The sequence below is a fragment of the Nyctereutes procyonoides genome, unplaced genomic scaffold (genome assembly GCF_905146905.1).
Source record: "Nyctereutes procyonoides isolate TBG_1078 unplaced genomic scaffold, NYPRO_anot_genome, whole genome shotgun sequence".
In the NCBI taxonomy this organism is placed as follows: domain Eukaryota; kingdom Metazoa; phylum Chordata; class Mammalia; order Carnivora; family Canidae; genus Nyctereutes; species Nyctereutes procyonoides.
Window position 1 is genome coordinate 66,388,017 of NW_026575146.1, and position 17,556 is coordinate 66,405,572.

Consider the following 17,556-nt stretch of genomic DNA (forward strand, 5'->3'; position numbering starts at 1 on the left):
AGCCACCCAGGTGTCCCACTGGTAATTTTTTAAATTAAAAAATAATTAAGATTTTATTTATTTGTGACACACACGCAGAGAGGGGCAAAGACACAGGCAGAGGGAGAAGCAGGCTCCATGCAGAGAGCCTGACGTGGGACTCGATCCTGGGTCTCCAGGATCAGGCCCTGGGCTGAAGGCAGCGCCAAACCACTGAGCCACCTGGGCTACCCTGGTAATTTTTTTTAAAGATTTTTTTAAATGTATTTGAGAGTGAGAGAACAAGCAGTGAGGAGGGGCAGAGGGAGAGAAAGGGGGAGAGAAGCAGACCCCTACTGAGCAGGAAGCCTGGAGTGGGGCTGAACCTCAGGACCAGAGATCGTGACCTAAGCCAAAGACAGACACTTAAGTGACTGAACCACCCAGGCACCCCGGTAATTCTGTTTTTAAAAACCTGTATTTGCTCTCTGAACTCTTGTTCTCAGCCTAACCCATGAGCTTGCCTCTCTTGCCACAGAGAGGTAACGTCTGAGGAGCATCCCACTTTCAGCTTCAGGACCACTGGTGGGTCCTTCGTTATCAGAAAGCCCAGCTCTCTTGGGCACCTGGGATTGAGTCCTTTCTGTCTCTCGTGAATAAATGAAGACAAGATTTTATTCATTTATTCATGAGAAACACACACACACACACAGAGGCAGAGACACAGGCAGAGGGAGAAGCAGGCTCCATGCAAGGAGCCTGATGTGGGACTTGATCCCTGGACTTCAGGATCATGCCCTGGGCCAAAGGCAGGCACTAAACCGCTGAGCCACCCAGGGATCCCCATAAATGAATAAAATCTTAAAAAAAAAAAAAAACCTGGCTCTCTATCCATCCGTTTCCCACCTGATGTCTCCCTTAATGCACAGCTAGATGGTGTTCTTCTTGTTTATATTTTTAAATATTTAGAAATAACTTCAAATGTACAGAAAAGGCACAAAAATAATAAAAATCCTCTACCCCCACCTATTTGAACATGCTCCCCTGCTTGCTTGTGATTCCTGTCCCTTGGCCCCCCTCACAGACACCTGGGAGTGCCTGTGGTCCATGTTCGTACTGTTGGTGAGGATTCCTTTGCTCACCTAAAAAGTGCTGTCCAATTTCTCCACTTTATGGTTATTTCTTCCCCTTAGCTAGTAAGCAATCTGTGGGGAGACACTTTAAAGTAATGCAAATATCCTGCTTCTCACCTAAATCCACCTTCCCACCCCACCCTATTTATCCTCCATTCTTGCCATGATGGTTGCAAAGTTGTTGGTTATCTAACACCAGCCCTCCTTCAGTGGGAAGAAGATGCTTAAAATACCCTTTGTTACAGACTGAATCCCCCCAAATTTATCCATTGAGCCCTAACCCCCAATGTGACTATATTTGGAGATAGGGCTTATAGGGATGTTATAAAGGTGGGGCCCTAATCCAATAGGGTTGATCTCCTAATAAGAAGTAGAAGAGCAGAGATTATTCTTTCATCATGTTTGCGCAGAAGAAAGGCCATGCAAAGACACAGTGAGAAGGTGGCTATATATAAACCAGGAAGAGAGGTTTCACCAGAAACCAACCATGACGGCACCTTGATCTTGGGACTTCCAGCCAAGAACTCCAGAACTGTGAGAAAGTTAGTTTCTGTGGTTTAAGCCACCCACTCAGTGGTATTATGTTGTGGTAAGCCTGAGCCAACTAATACAGGCCTTCCATCATTATCTGGGTTGAGAGTTTTGCAAATCAGCATCAACAGGTGCAACTGCTTTGGAAAACAAACAGCCCAGTCACACTAAAACCCCACTATGACATTTGTATATTTTGAGTCTTAAGTTTTAGGCATAGTGATTTCTCTCAAAAAATTAAAACCAAGAGAAAAGCTATATACAATGAGATGCTGAAAGCCTTTCTGGGATTTTAAAATTATAGAGGAAACAAAAAAGGGTAAAATGCACATAAGTGACTAGAAAGACCGTTTGCATGGAGTTAAGTGCCCAATTATAAAGGAACCATCACTTAAATTTTGGTAGAGCCATTCATTCATAGGAATAACAAAGCATTGATGATACGAAGATGCAGCAACACGGAAGAATAATTTCTAAGTGTAGCTAGCTCAGGAAATAGAACACAGATATTCTAACTGTAAAGGATGGTTGATGTCCTCAAATAGCAAATAAAGTGTAAACACAAAAATAGTTGTGTTAGAGTCATGGAACTATGGTTAGTTATTTCTTCTTTAATTCCCTTGAAAATTATTTATAGAGCTTTTATAATAAAATTCACTTTTCACCATTTTGAAAAGAATTCTTCCAATTATGGAAAACTTTAAAAAATATAAAGGAGAAAAAAATCTCCCATGTTCCCATCTTATGGGAATTATTACTTTTAACATCTCAGTAGGTTATATGCTTCAGTAATTGTTCTGTGTATAAGATTTTGGTATGTATGTGTTTGGTGCATATATAAAATCTGTGAGCATTCTCATTATAAGTGTGTGTGTCCCTTGAGTCTTGAATGAATCAGTGACTTAGTTGTCTGGAGGGTTATAGGAAGACTCTGTGGACTTTCTTCATTCAGGCGACTGGCATAACAAGATGGATTGGTGGGTTTCTGATGTGGAGAAAGGCAGGTCCTCTGTTCAGTCTTCTGAATCCAATGCAAAGTCAGGGCTCAAACTATTCCCTCACCCTTGAGGCTACTGGGGCATAGCCACTCTTGGCAACAGTGGGCTCTGGCAGTGAGGCCATTCAGGAGGCTTGAGATCAATTCACACTTGCTACATCCTGGCGTTTGGAGAACCCACCTCAAACTGACCAGTCTCAGATCTAACCCACTCCACCCCCAACTAATTTTCACTCACAGTAGAGTTGAAGACCTGCTGTCCTTGGACATGCTGGGCTGTTTCACTACATCTGTGCAGAAGCCCCAGGAGTGGCATCAGTGGAACCTGGGCTCCAGCCAGATTCACTAAGCCTCAGCTCCACACAACTGAGGAGTCTCTCTTCAGGAAAAAAATTCAAAGTTACTAAAATTAAGCACTTGGCCTTCAAAGGGTTGCAAAACAGTGAAGGAGGACCTTAGAGCTTCAGCTTCATTAACTTCGTGGCAAATCCATGAAACTGAGCTTCAAAATATAATGTAGCAAAAAACAAAAACAAAAATATAATGTAGCCCAGCCCACCCTCAACCCATGACAGCCTGATTTTATAAAACACGTGGCTCCCCACCCAAGTCTCATTGACATGATGGCTCTCCAGCCCCACCCTCTGGCTGACAAGAGATGTATCTCTTGAGAGTAGGGCTCCTGAGGGATGGCCATTCAGGAAAGGGACAGTTGGGGAAACTCAACTGGGGGCTGGCTTCTGCAGCAGGAGGTCCCAGGTCCCGGGGTTTATGGATTACTACTGTTTGTGCAATAAGTCACCCCACAGTTCAGCAGCATGAAACATTAGCGTTTTGTTTTACTTACAGATCCAGGGGGTCAGTATTTGGAAAAAGCACAGCAGGTATGGCTTGTTTTTGCCCGTGTGTGAGACTTCAGCTGGGAACCTGACATCTGAGGCATCTTGAAAGCTGTGCGGTTGGAGTTACCTGAAGCCTTGCTCATGTGCATGCCTGATGTGGCTTGGAGGACTTGCAGAGTAGGCCTGGCTGATTGGAGCCCATGAACAGAGCCCACCTGGCTTGAACATCCTTGCTGCCCAGTGGCCTCGTGGTAGCTGGAAGCCTTAGCATCTCTGGGTTCTAAGCACAAGTGTCCGGTGAGCAAAGGTGAAACTGCACGGCCTCTTCTGAATCTGTATTCACACCCTTCAGTTTTCCTTATTGGGTTTGAACTTTTATGTCAATGATTAAGATATATCAGCAACTATCCAAATAAGTCAGGGCCCCTGGTCAGAAGTGCATGTGCCCCTGCGATTTTTCTGACACTCTGGGTATAATGTCCTCAATGCGCCTGCACTGGAGTAGCACTGCTGGGGAAGGCACTTCTGTTTCCCTCCCTAATGTAGGGTAGAAGTGATACTGTGGGCACCTCCCCATGGTTCCCAATTCCGAGCTGTGTTCCTGTTTGTATTATTACAGGGCAGGTGAGCAAGGGCTGCAACAGGACAGCAGGAGCTTGTGTGGCTTGGGTTCTCAGTGATCTGGCATTTTCTAAAGACTGCAAGTGTGTGTAGTCTGGTTCCAGTTTTACTGAACTGAACTGGAATAGAGGAGCCTTAACATGTTTTCCAAATGTAGTGTTCTCTGACAAGAATTCTAACCCTAGAGAGTCTGAACTGTGCACAACTAGCGTGACATATTTTCTACACTAGATTCAGGGGTAAGAGCCTCTCATGCCATTTACTTAAAGAAGCTGATCTTCTCAGTACATCTGGTTTCCTTGAGGACAAGAAGGAACACAAGAACAGAAACACAGGGACGCAGGAGGATACACGTAATAAAGGAAGGTGGACACAGCTGACCAGGGCTGAGGCTGCTAAGCCGCCTAGTCCAGTCCAGCCACTGGCTGGCTCCTTGTGGCAAATAAGCACCCAAAAGGAGGCTACAGAAAACTGAGGTGGGCCACAAACAAAATACACAATGGATTTCAAAGATGTACCACACAGAAAGCAAGCAAAACATCTCCTCCATCAGTGGTTTGTTACATTTGGGATATATAGGGACAGATTAATTTCACCTGTTTCTTCTTGCTTCCTAAATGGTATTATTAGAATAACTAAATCTACTGATGTGGCTTGCATTGTTTATACCAGGGACTGTTGTTTTCTTGAGTGGCTTTTAAATGACGATGAAGGGATCCCTGGGTGGCACAGCGGTTTGGCGCCTGCCTTTGGCCCAGGGCGCGATTCTGGAGACCCCGCATCGAATCCCACGTCGGGCTCCCGGTGCATGGAGCCTGCTTCTCCCTCTGCCTATGTCTCTGCCTCTTTCTCTCTCTCTGTGTGACTATCATAAAATAAATAAAAATTTAAAAAAAATAAATGACGATGAAATTAATTCCAAAAAAAAAAGAGAGGCATTGCACAAGCATACTGGGGACTACTGGAAGACTATTTGTAATATCCTTCCCCCAAGGGAGAAATTTCAAGTTATTGAGAAACTTACATCCCAGGATTGTGATTGGTAAAGTAAGCCAACCGATATAACCCTGACAGTTGGTGGCCATATCCAGCCAATGCAATTTAAATACGGATTCTAATAAGGATAAATCACTGTTCAAAGGTTGTGGCTCTGAGAGAGACTGCTGTTAGTGGATTCAGGATTTAATGTGATACTATGGACCTTCAACACAGATTATACAAAAACAAAAGCTTATTAAACACCAGGAAAAAGAATCAATGAAAAACTATCCAGAGAAGATTAACTTGTACATTTCTCAAAAAAGATAAATCTTGCAAAACATAAGGTTCCAATACGGAGGTGCTATTGTTCATAAGATGATGGCTTAACAAAGGGAAAAGAAATCTTCCTTTTTGTGAAACAGCAACATCTGTGTTTCTAATGCCTGTGAGTCCTGTAGAGAAATTTATATAAAGTCATCTTGCACCATTCATAAGCACCCCTCCCAAGAATGTAATGTGCAATAATGATAATCCTGAGTGTATCTGGTTCCTGTATACAAAAAGCATTTGTTGGGTTTCTCACCACTTTGAAAATCTCTCATTTGGAATTTTATGAATCCTTGGATGAAGCCATCTCCAGATCCACTACATCCCCCCCCCCCCCATTTCTCTTTTTTGTAGGTTGTACAATGTAGCATTAGTGGGCACTTATGACTGAGGGTACTCAACACTGATTAATTCCACATTTCCCTACTACTGTTTGGATGATCTGATATCTGGGGATGGATGACCTAGAGCTTAATATTTCCACAATCATTTCCACCACACCTCTCTGAGGGTGTCTGAGACATGTGCTGTGTGAAGGCTTGCATATGCATATACTTGTATTGTTTCCATTGAGAATGACTGGGTCAAGTCTAGTACAGGATGAGCTATGACTTAAGGCTTTCCCATGTTCCAGTGAGTGTGAAGTGGGTTTACCCAGTATGAGTTCTCTGGTGCTTGGTAAGGGACGAGCTGTGTGTGAAGGCTTTCCCACAGTACCTGCACTCATATGGCTTCTCTCCTGTATGGATCCTCCGGTGCTGAGTGAGGTGGGTGCTCTGCCTGAATGATTTCCTGCAATCCTGACATTCATAGGGCTTTTCCCCAGTGTGTGTCCGCTCATGCTGGCTGAGCGATGAGCTGTGACTGAAGGATTTTCCACACTCGTTGCACCCATAGGGCTTTTCCTTGGTGTGAATCCTCTGGTGTTCTATGAGAAGGGAGCTCTGGCTGAAGGCTCTGCCACATGCATTACATTCATAGGGCTTTTCTCCCGTGTGAATCCTCTGATGCTGAATGAGTGGGGCAAGCTGGCTGAAGGCTCTGCCACACTCATTACATTCATAGGGCTTCTCCCCAGTGTGGATCCGCTGGTGTTTGGTTAGGGATGAGCTGTGACTGAAGGCCTTACCACAGTCACTACACTCATAGGGCTTTTCCCCAGTGTGGATTCTTTGATGTTGAGTGAGGTGTGTGCTCTGCCGGAAGGCCTTCCCACACTGACCGCATTCATACGGCTTCTCTCCTGTGTGCGTCCGCTCGTGCTGGCTGAGTGATGAGCTGTGGCTGAAGGTTTTTCCACACTCATTGCACCCGTAGGGTTTCTCTCCCGTGTGGATCCTCCGATGCTCTGTCAGGAGTGTGCTCTGGCTGAAGGCCTTCCCACACTCATTGCACTCATATGGTTTCTCTCCCGTGTGGGTCCTCTGATGCTGAATCAGTGGTGTGATCTGTGTGAAGGCCTTCCCACACTCATGGCACTCGTACGGCTTCTCCCCAGTGTGGATTCGCCAATGTTTGGTCAAGGAAGAGCTGTGGCTGAAGGCCTTACCACACTCCCTACACTGGTAGGGCTTCTCTCCCGTGTGAATTCGAAGGTGCTGGGTGAGGTGGATGCTCTGCCGGAAGGCCTTCCCACACTCGCTGCACTCGTAGGGCTTCTCCCCAGTGTGAGTCCGCTCGTGTTGACTGAAGGAGGACCTAAAACTGAAAGATTTCCCGCACTCGCTGCACTCGTAGGGCTTCTCCCCTGTGTGAGTTCTCTGGTGCTGGATCAGTGGGGCAATCTGGTTGAAGGTTTTCCCACACTGAGTACACTTATAAGGTTTCTCACCAGTGTGGATCCTCTGGTGTTTGGTAAGTGCTGAGCTGTTCCGGAAGCCTTTTCCGCATTCGTGACACTCATAAGGTCTCTCTCCTGTGTGCGTGCGGTTGTGCTCAGTAAGTGCTGAGCTGTGACTAAAGGCCTTTCCACATGCCTGACACTTGTAGGGCTTCTCCTTTGCATATATCTCCTGTTGAGCATTTAGCTCTGGCTCTGGCATCCCCCTCTTCCTGTGTGTCCCCAGCATATGGATGCCTTGTCTTTCAGGAATCTCTGGCTGAGATGGGAGACTAGGGCTCAGAATCAAGTTTTCCCCAAACTCATTCCCCTGCTGCCGCTGCTGCATGAGTGTCTTCACGGGCATGAAGGCTGCCTGCACCATGTGTCTATCTCGGCTCTCATGACGCTGCCCCCCGTGGCCCTCAGCATCGTCACCCTCAGAGCACCACAGACTATCCCACAGGAACCTTTCCACCAGGATACTGCTGGGCGTTTCTTCAGCGATGTCTTGCGTTAGAGCTGACAGTCTGGTTTTGGGCCTAGTTTCCAAATCTGAAAGGAACAAAAATGGAGATGTTCCTTAATTTCAGTTTGGGGGGAAGAGTTTGTGGTAGTAGATGGGTAGATAAAGAGTAAAACTAAAAAACAATAAAAATAAAAAAATAAAATATAAATATAAATAAAAAATAAATAAAAATATAAATAAAAAGAGTAAAACTGATAGTTTTGAAAGGGTGAAGGCACAAGTACATTTGACCATTTAAAAATACAGTTCCGCAAATGAGGGAGCAGGAAAGAAAAGGGGGAAGGGGGGAGCTGGCAGAGGGACACAGATGGATCTTGCAAGGGAAGCAAGGGGAACACAGAGAGTGAGGGCAGGAAGAGGACGCTGGGCTGACAGTGAGCAGCTAGCAAAGCCATCAGCAGATGCCCCAGGCCAGAAGAGGCAGAGCAATGGCCAGGCCCTGACGAAAGCAGCCAGGTGGTGATGGAGGAACAGCTGCCTCACAGGTGAAGGACCACCCAGACCAGCCCTCCCACTGCTCAGGTCCAGTTTCTTTTTAGTGGTTTCCTGCTGCTGTTTCACCTCTGCCACATGTCAAGAAACCATCAGCTCCCCCAGTCTGGAGAGAGCTGTATATCACCACAAGGGTGGATAAATGACCTAAGGTGAATAAGAGGACTTGGATCTGGTCTGTTGGGTCTGTCTCACCCACTGGGAGCTCCCTAAGGGCAGGGCTTCTGTCTACCTCGGTCACCATGGCATCCCCACCCGCAGCAGTATCCAACAGACGTGCTGAACAAACACATCCCTTTCTCCCTCTTCCTGGCAGAACTGCTTTTTGTCCCTACAGTCATGGCTTCAGTGTATGCCATCCCCACTACCACACTGGATTGGCCTAAAGTTGTGATGGGGCCACCCTGCCCACTTATGTTACACTCCAGTTAAGTGTTAAGAAAAAAAAGAGAGAGATCAAGCCAAGTGTGGCTGGCAAAATAGTAGCTCCCAAATATGTCCCTGTTTTTCTAATCATCTGAGATTACCCTGGGTTATCCTAGTGGGCCCAAGGCAATCACAGGGTTCTGGAACTGCGAGATAATGGGGGGCAGGGCAGGAGGACTAGGGCCAGGGCCAGGCTGATGTGAGAAGACCTTAGGGCCATGCTCACTTAGAAGATGGACAAGACTGTGAAGCAAGGAATGCAAGCATCTCTGGAAGCTGGAAAGTGAAAGGAAATGTGCTCTCTCCAGGCACTGCAAAAGGAATGCTGCCTTGCTGACACCTTGACTATAGCACAGTGACACTCATTTTGGACTTCTGACCTCTAGAACTGTAAAACAACAAGCCACTAAATTTGTGGTAATTTGTTACAGCAGCCATAGAAAGCTAATAACTTAGGTAAAGGCTGGTTAGTTCTGAACTGGAGAGACTCTGTGGTGACCCTCTCCCCCTGGGTCAGGGCCTGACACCAGTGCCGGGACAGCCCCACTTCCTACAGAGTTGGTACTGGTCTCAGGAACCGGATAAGATATATGGAGAACATACCCTGAAGAGTACATGGAAAAGTCCAGACTGGATCACTGACCCACAGATACATGAGTTTGTAAAAGATTCTGTGGTTTAAACCACTGAAGCTGGAATGTCTGTTACACAGCAAGAGCAGCCAACTGCCTCCCTCCCCCCACCAGTGCCTTTGCACTTGCTATTCCTTCTGCCTGGAATTCTGTTCTCCCAGCTTGTTTCGTGGGGTTGGTTTCCCATGACTTAGGCTTCAGCTCATACATCACCTCCCTGGAGAGGCTAGCCTCATACGTGCTCAAGTCATCCCCACAACCTGGCCTCTGCCTCATGACCTGTGTTCATTTCTGCAGCATTCTTCATATGTCGTATCTTATGCAGTTATTATTTTACCTGTTTACTGCATGCCCCCTCCCTCACCAAGAATGTAAATTCACTGAAGATGAGAACTAGGTCTCACTCACCGCAGAACGGATGCTTGATGCACATTTACTGAAAGACTGAGTAGTCAATTTGCCCTGAAGAATGTGAAAGCAGATATGAAGAGAGAGTGCCACAGGGCTGAATGGGCTCCTCCCAGCCCTGCAGGGCTCTCCCCTCACCTGAGCACACACTTCAGGGCACCCTCTCATCCACTGCCCATAGCTCCTCCTCCTGCTCCAGCAGGAGGATGACATCCAGCTTGGGGAGCCAACATCCTGCTCAAGGGAGACCCACAAGTATGCCTTTGTATTCCAGAACCCTCCCCATCCCCCTGTCCACTCCATGTTCAGTCTTCTGGGACCAATTGGCTGTAGGCCCTAGAGGTGACAGGTTGTGGTAGAGGCCCTAATGCTAGGCCTCATACAGACACCAACACTGGCTCTGGGTGGATGTGTGACCCAGCCCCCGCCAATTAGAGTTCTGCTGCTTCCCCTGCCTGCTGGCAATAATGACCAGTGGACCTAGGACCTTCTAGGACCATAGAAGGACCTAGCTTCTATGGGTGCCCAGGACACAGACTCTGTCTTTTCTGCTGGTCTCAGATGCAAAAGAGGTACTCTGGTAGCTGTCTTCTCACTTCCGGGGGCCCATCTGTGAATGGAGGCAGAAAGAGATACAGAGGGAGGAAGTGTGGGGGGAGGGGGTTTCTGATAGCACTACAGAAAGACCCTGGGATTCTGCAGTCATGGGAGCCACTATGGCCCTCTTACCCCAGGATTTTCTGCCTCTGGCATTTTCGGGTGGGATCTATAACTTCCAACCAAATATCAGGTCTCTAAAGCCCAAAACTCATGCTAGGTATCTGCTTTTAAGGACTAAACCTACCCCTACTTTTAACCCAGGAGAATTAGAATCTGTGCTGGAGGCAGACCATCAGGGGTTCAGTTGTAGCCTTACCCACAGACACCAGGAGCCTGAAGGTCTCCAGCATCACATCGCGATACAGGGTCCTCTGGGCAGGCTCCAGCTGCCCCCACTCCTCCTGGGTGAAGTCCACAACCACGTCCTCAAAGGTCACTTGCTCCTGAAACATCACACACAAATGTCCTCACCCAGGCCACACCTGGCGATGGCTGCTAGTAGGAGCAGCTGGTGGACAGGGAGAGCCAAGCTGGTGGTGGGGGGGGGATTCTCAGGTCTAAGGATTTAGGTCAGCTTTCCTGTGGGGTCTAAGGGCTCTGCTAGAAGAAAGGGGGTCTTAGGATATAAGAGGACCCACCGGGTCCTGCAAACACAGGACCCCTGAAATGCCATCATGGCAGTGACCGAGGGAGGGGCATGAAGGAGCCCAGGGAGGCTGAAAACCTCCCATACATCAGCTAGAATGTCCACTGGTGTCTATACCTGCAGTCAACAAGCTGCACATTCACGTAAACCTATATTGTGCATTAATGATACCTGAATACAAAGTGAGGAGAGAGAAGAGTCAATGGAGTGGGGGGAACGAGCAAATGAACTATATGGGGGTCCCCAGTTAAAGGACTCCTGGGGACCATTTCCTAGTCTTTTATTTTGGACATTTATAAATTGGGGTAAAAACACAATCCCAAGGAGAAAGTCTAAATGGGTTCCAGGGTGCAGGGAGGCTCCCAGGGGGATTCCGGAATCATCACTACCACACTTGTGTGTTTTCTGAAATTCCCACACAAGGCCAGTTTCTTCTGTGACTGGGTGGGGAATTTATGATTTTCTTCAAGGCATGTGAGGGGCAGAAACAGACATCCTCTGCAAAGGCAGTTTCATCTCACCAAATCAAGTGTTGTGGATGGCTGGGTGAGGTGGGGAGGTGGGCAGAAGCAAGTGAGTCCAGGGCCTCACCTTGACTTTGGCTGTCACTGCCTTGAGTGATGGGAGTGAGGGACACAAGGTAGCCAAATACTGGATCCTGGCCCAACTGGCAGCATATGCCTCTGCTAACATTTCCCCCACCAGAGGAGGGGAGATGTGGGGCAGCAGAAGGTATTAAACTAGGCTTTGGGGGGGGGGCACTGTCAAGACCTGGCCCTCAACCCAGATGACTGGGCTTTAAACTCCAGCCTCAGGTCCATGTTTTAAAGTGCTCTGAGCCTCCCTGCCCACATCTGTAGGTTACTGAGAACTCCCTGAGAAGGCTGATGGGAGGAATAAGGGAATTCACATGGTGTGTGTGCCCCAGGCCTGGCACATATTGGGTGCTTTACCTGTGTGAGCCACCATTCAGGCAAGTGTGCTGGGGGACTTGGGGAGGTTTTATTTTACTAACTTCCCTATCCCTATTTCTGCTACATTTTCCAGACTCAATAGGTCTTAGTGTTATCTGCAGAGACCACTGAGTGCAGGTCACCTTTCAGGGCTCCACAGATGCCATGGAAACAAGAGACACACACCTGGCCACATGGTGTTCATGCGCTAGTTACAGGGTCTGGGAGCTGACAAAAAATGAATCCCAGGGATCCCTGGGTGGCTCAGTGGTTTAGCACCTGCCTTTGGCCCAGGGTGTGATCCTGGAGTCCCGGGATCGAGTCCCGGGTCGGGCTCCTGGCATGGAGCCTGCTTCTCCCCTCTCCTGTGTCTCTGCCTCTATGTCTATCATAAATAATAAATAAATAAATATTTTAAAAAAATGAATCCCAGGAAGGGTAAGTGGTCTAGAGAAAATGGGATGCTGATGGCGTAGCCATACAGAGGTCTGGAAGAAGAGTCATGAAGGCAGTGGGATGTGTGCTGAGTACTGGGGGCTTTGGTGGGGGCACATGGTCTGAGCTGGGCCCAGGCATCCTGAGTTTAGCCCTGGCTCAGCCACTCCCAGCTGTGTTTTAGTTTCTTCATTCCAACCTCACGGGGCTGACGTGTTTGGAGGATAGGGTGGAGTGTGTCCAGTACTGACCACAGGCTTTGGTACATTTCCACCCATTCACTGAGTGCCTACTGTGTTCTGGGCCTTTGCACGGGGCAAAAATGGTCAGAAGTGCTTCCCAAAGCCCTAGCCTCAAGCAACTGGCCTAGAAGACCTGGTTCTCAGTCTTCCTATTATGTTATGTACCTGCCCTTTATGGAAAGTGCCTGTTTCCACCACCAGGCATTTGCTTGTGGTACTCCCCGAGCCTGGAATATTATTACTGTTGGCCTTGATCTCATCCCCCAACCCCCTGCAGGCCTCTGTTTGGGGGCCACTTCCTCATAGAGGCCTTCTGGGCTATACTGGCTAATGCCTGGTGCCTAAGCCCATCTTCTTCAGGGCTTCATTTCCCTGCACAGCACTTGGCGCATTTACATTCCTCATAGGGACTGTAAGCCTCACAGGAATGGTGATTTTTTTTTTTTTTTGTTCATCTTCTCTGTTCCCAAACCTGTAATTCCTATAACAGAGCTTGGTGCACCACTTAGTCAATAGCAAGTGCTAAGTGCCTGTTGCCTAAGGGACTGGATGGAGAGAGTGAGCTGGCAGTACAAACTGGAACCCTGGATTGAGAAAGTGCCAGACACATCAGTGGAATGGATAAGTGCTATCTGCCCCTCATCTGTCTTGAAGAAAATCATAATCTTGAAGGAATAAGGGAAATCCTCTCAGAGGTGGTGAGGTGTGAAATTGGAAGGAAGATGGAGCTGACTAAAGCACATTCATGGCAGGGAACAGAGTAAGGGCAAAGGCCCTGAGAGGAGAATGAGTCTGTGCAGACCAGAGGCCAGGCCTGGGAGGCCTGTGTGTGAAGTTGGCAGTGTACTCACCGGGGCCCCAGCAGCAAAGAGCCCAGCAGTCATTCCCACCTCTGCTGGCCTCTTGCAGGAACAGCCAGCTCCTCTGCAGGCAGTTCTGAGGCAAACGGGGATATGAGAGACTAGGCAAGTGGCTGTGGTGACCAGAAACCCCCCACCCTGTTATCTGTGTGCAAGTAGGAAGGGCTGTGGCTGCTAGAGCCTGGAGCCCTGCACCGAGGCCAACCCCACCAGCAATGAAACCTCAGCTTGGCGTTCTCCAGGCCTCTACTCCACCCAGTGCTATTCCAGGCAGTTGATGGATTACCTTGAATTCTCCTACCCCATTTCACAAATAGAAAAACTGAAGGCCACAGCAGGCAAGGGGCAGACCTCCAGTTGCTCAGATGACTTCCAGCGTGATAACTATTTCTGCTACTGACAGAAAGCTAGACAGTTATGAAGTCTTTGGGCACTGTTTGCCTCAGTTCCCCCCTCTCATAAAATGAGAGTGGTGAACCAGCACAGAAATTATAGGAATTAAGGTGTGGCAAGGGCTGAAAATGGAGCCTGGCATGCAGCAGTATACACATGAAGGCAATCTGTGCTGGAAGGAAAGCCTCTTGCTTCAGTGAGCATCTATTTAGCATCTGCTACATGCAAGGCTTCACTGGTGGTGGTTTACAAGCTCATCTCTGGCTGAGTGCCCAGAATGAAACTCATTCTGGTAGAATGCATTTCCCTTGTCCCTCTGTACTTACTTCCCCTTGATGACCCTTCCCGGGCACCCTTGATTCTGCCCCATATTCTGTGCCCTATTGTCTTCACAGCGGTTTCCAAGATGGGAGTTATCTTGTTCAGTGATGTGTTGACAGGTTTCTTATCATCCTCCTGACTCCCCTGGGGGATCTGGGGACCGGAACAATATTGGGGGCTCTTGGGTATAGCAAAGGGCCTGGCACCCAGGACATCAAAATAGGTGCTTGCTGAATTAATACAGAGGCCTGGATGGTACTCAGTAAGACTCTTAACATAATGAGTCTGTGTTCTGGGTCCCAGGGAGTAAAATGGCTGGGAGTAAAATCTTGTGCTTTCGGTCTCCCTCACCATCGTCCTGAGAAGCCGCTCGGTGAGTTCCTGAGAGACTCCACAGCGGGGCTCGGCCCTCCACACCCTCCAAACCCTGGACGTCCCACCAAAGCAGGTAGGAATGCAGGTCAGGCTGGCTCTTGACTCTGAAGGGTCGGACCAGCTGCCATCCTGACCATGATCCGGAAGCCGGGGGCTCCCACCCCTTTTGCCAAAGCCCGGGCGCCACCCCGGCCGCAACTCCTCCTCTCGGACCCGGTCTGGGCCCCGCCCACTTGGCCCCGCCCCAACCGCCCCCGAAGCGACCCGCCCTAGCCTAAAGCAGGAAAGGGGGCTCTCCACAGACGCACGAGGGAAGATTCCAGATGCCCGCCCGTCTCGGCCTCCCCCGATCCGGCCACCCCATTCTCACTTACCAGCAGGACGGCAAGACAAAGGCCGCGGCCGTCACCAGGCAGATCTGCGCCTGCGCTGGGGCGCCCAACTACATCTCCCAGAGGGCGGCGCGCGCACTTTTGGTCGTTTCCCTGCTCGCCTCACCCTCGCCCGGGGCCGTGGCTACGGGACTCGGAGTAAGGAGCTCAGCCTCGCGGACCTTAACCTAGACTGTCCTCCCCAAAACCCTTCCATGCCCTTGCCTGATGGCAGGACGAAGGCCACGCCCGCTGTTGGCCGGGACTGCGCTTGCGCAGGTGGCGCCAAACCACAACTCCCAGAGGCCCACGCGCGGGCTCTGTGCGCAACTGCCATCTGACCCCGGAGCGTCCCCGCGGGAACCGAGTTCGAGTTTCGACGCGGGTCTTCAAGACGCCGTCAAAAATGTCCAGTCCCCGCTAGCTGTGTGGTGGGCCCCGTGAACGTCGTCCTCGCGCTCTTACAGCGGGGACTGGCTGGGGACTAGTGTAGCTACAGTGGTGGGGGGTCAGGAGCACCCACAGCAGAGGCGGTGGGAGATCCCGAGGACGACGCCCCCGCCGAGGCGATGTGAGTAGGGCCAGAGTGAAGTAAGTCCTCCTGGAGCGACGTCGGAGTTCTTTCATGTTGGAAACTGTGCCGTAAACTTTACTGTAAAACACGTGGTGCTTCCAAAAAACAGCAAGAAAATACAAGACACAAAAATGACCCGCAAAAAAATTAAAACAGTGACATTGACTAAGATGCCAAATACTAGAGCCGTTTACGATTTGCCACGCCGGCCCTGTCTTGCATTACTGAAGACGTGGTCGTAGGAAACATCCCGTGGTAGACACGTTTTTAAACTGCTTTACATCACTGTCAGATGTGTGCATTTGAACAACAGCATAATATTCAAAGCCGAAGTGCCCTCCTTGACTGAATTTATTTTTGGCTGAACATTGATCAAGGCCTGCCAGGCTCTAGGCCCAGGGTACAGCAGTCAGCAGTGGACCAGGCACCAACCAACAAGGTGTGCACGTTAGCCATCACCCACTCAAGCCAGACTTCCTTTCACTGATGTGCATGGACCATCCCTGGAGAAGTGAGTATAAAGAATCTAACCAAGGTTGAGCCATGTGCACTTCCCCTTTTAAGAAAGATCGATTGATTCAAGTCAGGGCTTGCACACTGGAAGCTGAGAAAAGGTGTCAAGACAGGGGCCTTTTTTTCTTTGGAACAATTGGAATCAGCTCTGGCTGAACACAGCAGAGAAGACAGTAGGAATTCTCATGTTAGGGATAAACCTACCTGGGTACGTTTTCTTTACACATACAGACATTTAAAAAGGTTAGGCTGGTTCTTAGATGAGTAAAAGACTTTACACATCATAAGCACTACAACAGTGGTATGAAAGAATACAATGGATGGCTCAAAATCAGAGTGCACTGATGTAAATGAGGCAAAGACAAGTTTATCGGCTTTAAAGTGTCTTGTAGGGATCCCTGGGTGGCGCAGCGGTTTGGCGCCTGCCTTTGGCCCAGGGCGCGATCCTGGAGACCCGGGATCGAATCCCACGTCAGGCTCCCAGTGCATGGAGCCTGCTTCTCCCTCTGCCTGTGTCTCTGCCTCTCTCTCTCTCTCCCTGTGTGACTATCATAAATAAATTTAAAAAAAAAATTAAAGTGTCTTGTACATTCAAAGACTATAAAGGCTCACATCTGTGATTGTCATACCGAAAGTCCACCTGCTCTTCTCTATACTACAGTATGAAGACTTTAAAATATATATTAAAAATAAAATAAAATATACATAAAATGTCAATTATCAGTTCCCTCACCCACAAACCAAAATGCAAAAAGATACTTAATTTTTTTTCTTAGTTTTTTCTTCCACAAAATGTGTTCTTTTTTCTTTCTACTTTCCTTTTACTCGATCAAAAGTCATGTACACACTTCTCATGATGAAATCTTTTTCCCAAAAGGTCTGGGCAGAGTCCTGGTGATGAACAGCTGAAGGTGCCACACAGACTTGCCTGTTCCAGGTTGCCCTGCCCAGCTCCCTTAGGACTTGTCCCTCTGTTACCTTCCTCTAGCCTCCTGATCCCTTTTTTTCCCCAACTTTCACAAACTCCAATGCTTGCAGGGGCCAGGATTTATTTAAAGGGATGGATGCTAATGATAACCAAGTGGCCCCACTGAGCAGGTAAGCTCAGTGTACAGGGTCTGGGCTTCTCAAAAGAAGCCATAGATTTGGATTTGTGTGTGAAATCTTTCGGTTCACAGGGAATTCAAAGGGTTTAAAAACACAAGATATTATGAAGGCTCGCTCTCTGTTGGCCTTTCCCCATTCAGACCAGTGGCTGGGCCCCTGCTCATGCCAACATCAACTTCCTCTAACCACAGGGGTTGCCTCCACCTGGCTGTGACAGGACCATACCAGGCGCAGTTGCATTAGAAATCAGTGTAGCTTTCTAGTAATTCTATAATCATGTCACGGATAGCACAACTTTGTGACACTCTATTTTTTATACATTGTTCAATATATACATTTAAATATATTACAGTGTTTAAAGTTCAAAAAAAAGTGTTTAACCTTGTGTATGTATTTCATCTTTAAAAAAATCATTTTGGGAGCCTCAAAACCTAACAGTGCCGAGGACTCTGTTCCCAGAGACCCTGGAT

The 17,556-nt window shown here is 48.4% G+C and overlaps 1 protein-coding gene across 3 annotated transcripts; it reads right to left on the reverse strand.

Annotated features, from left to right (window-relative positions):
* Positions 1-3,532: 3,532 nt before the first annotated feature.
* Positions 3,533-15,203, reverse strand: ZNF135 (zinc finger protein 135). Of its 3 annotated transcripts, XM_055309680.1 has the most exons (5): positions 14,896-15,203; positions 14,152-14,299; positions 13,424-13,508; positions 10,613-10,739; positions 3,533-7,764 (listed from the first exon to the last, which is right to left on the reverse strand). In XM_055309680.1, the coding sequence occupies exons 2-5, from the start codon at positions 14,193-14,195 to the stop codon at positions 6,041-6,043; spliced, it is 1,980 nt and encodes a 659-aa protein (XP_055165655.1). In that variant the 5' UTR covers positions 14,196-14,299; positions 14,896-15,203; the 3' UTR covers positions 3,533-6,040. The 3 variants fall into 3 exon arrangements, with proteins under 3 accessions (XP_055165655.1, XP_055165656.1, XP_055165657.1); XM_055309681.1 differs by lacking the exon at positions 14,152-14,299 and having other exon boundaries at positions 14,896-15,201; XM_055309682.1 differs by lacking the exons at positions 13,424-13,508; positions 14,152-14,299 and having other exon boundaries at positions 14,896-15,201.
* Positions 15,204-17,556: the final 2,353 nt, after the last annotated feature.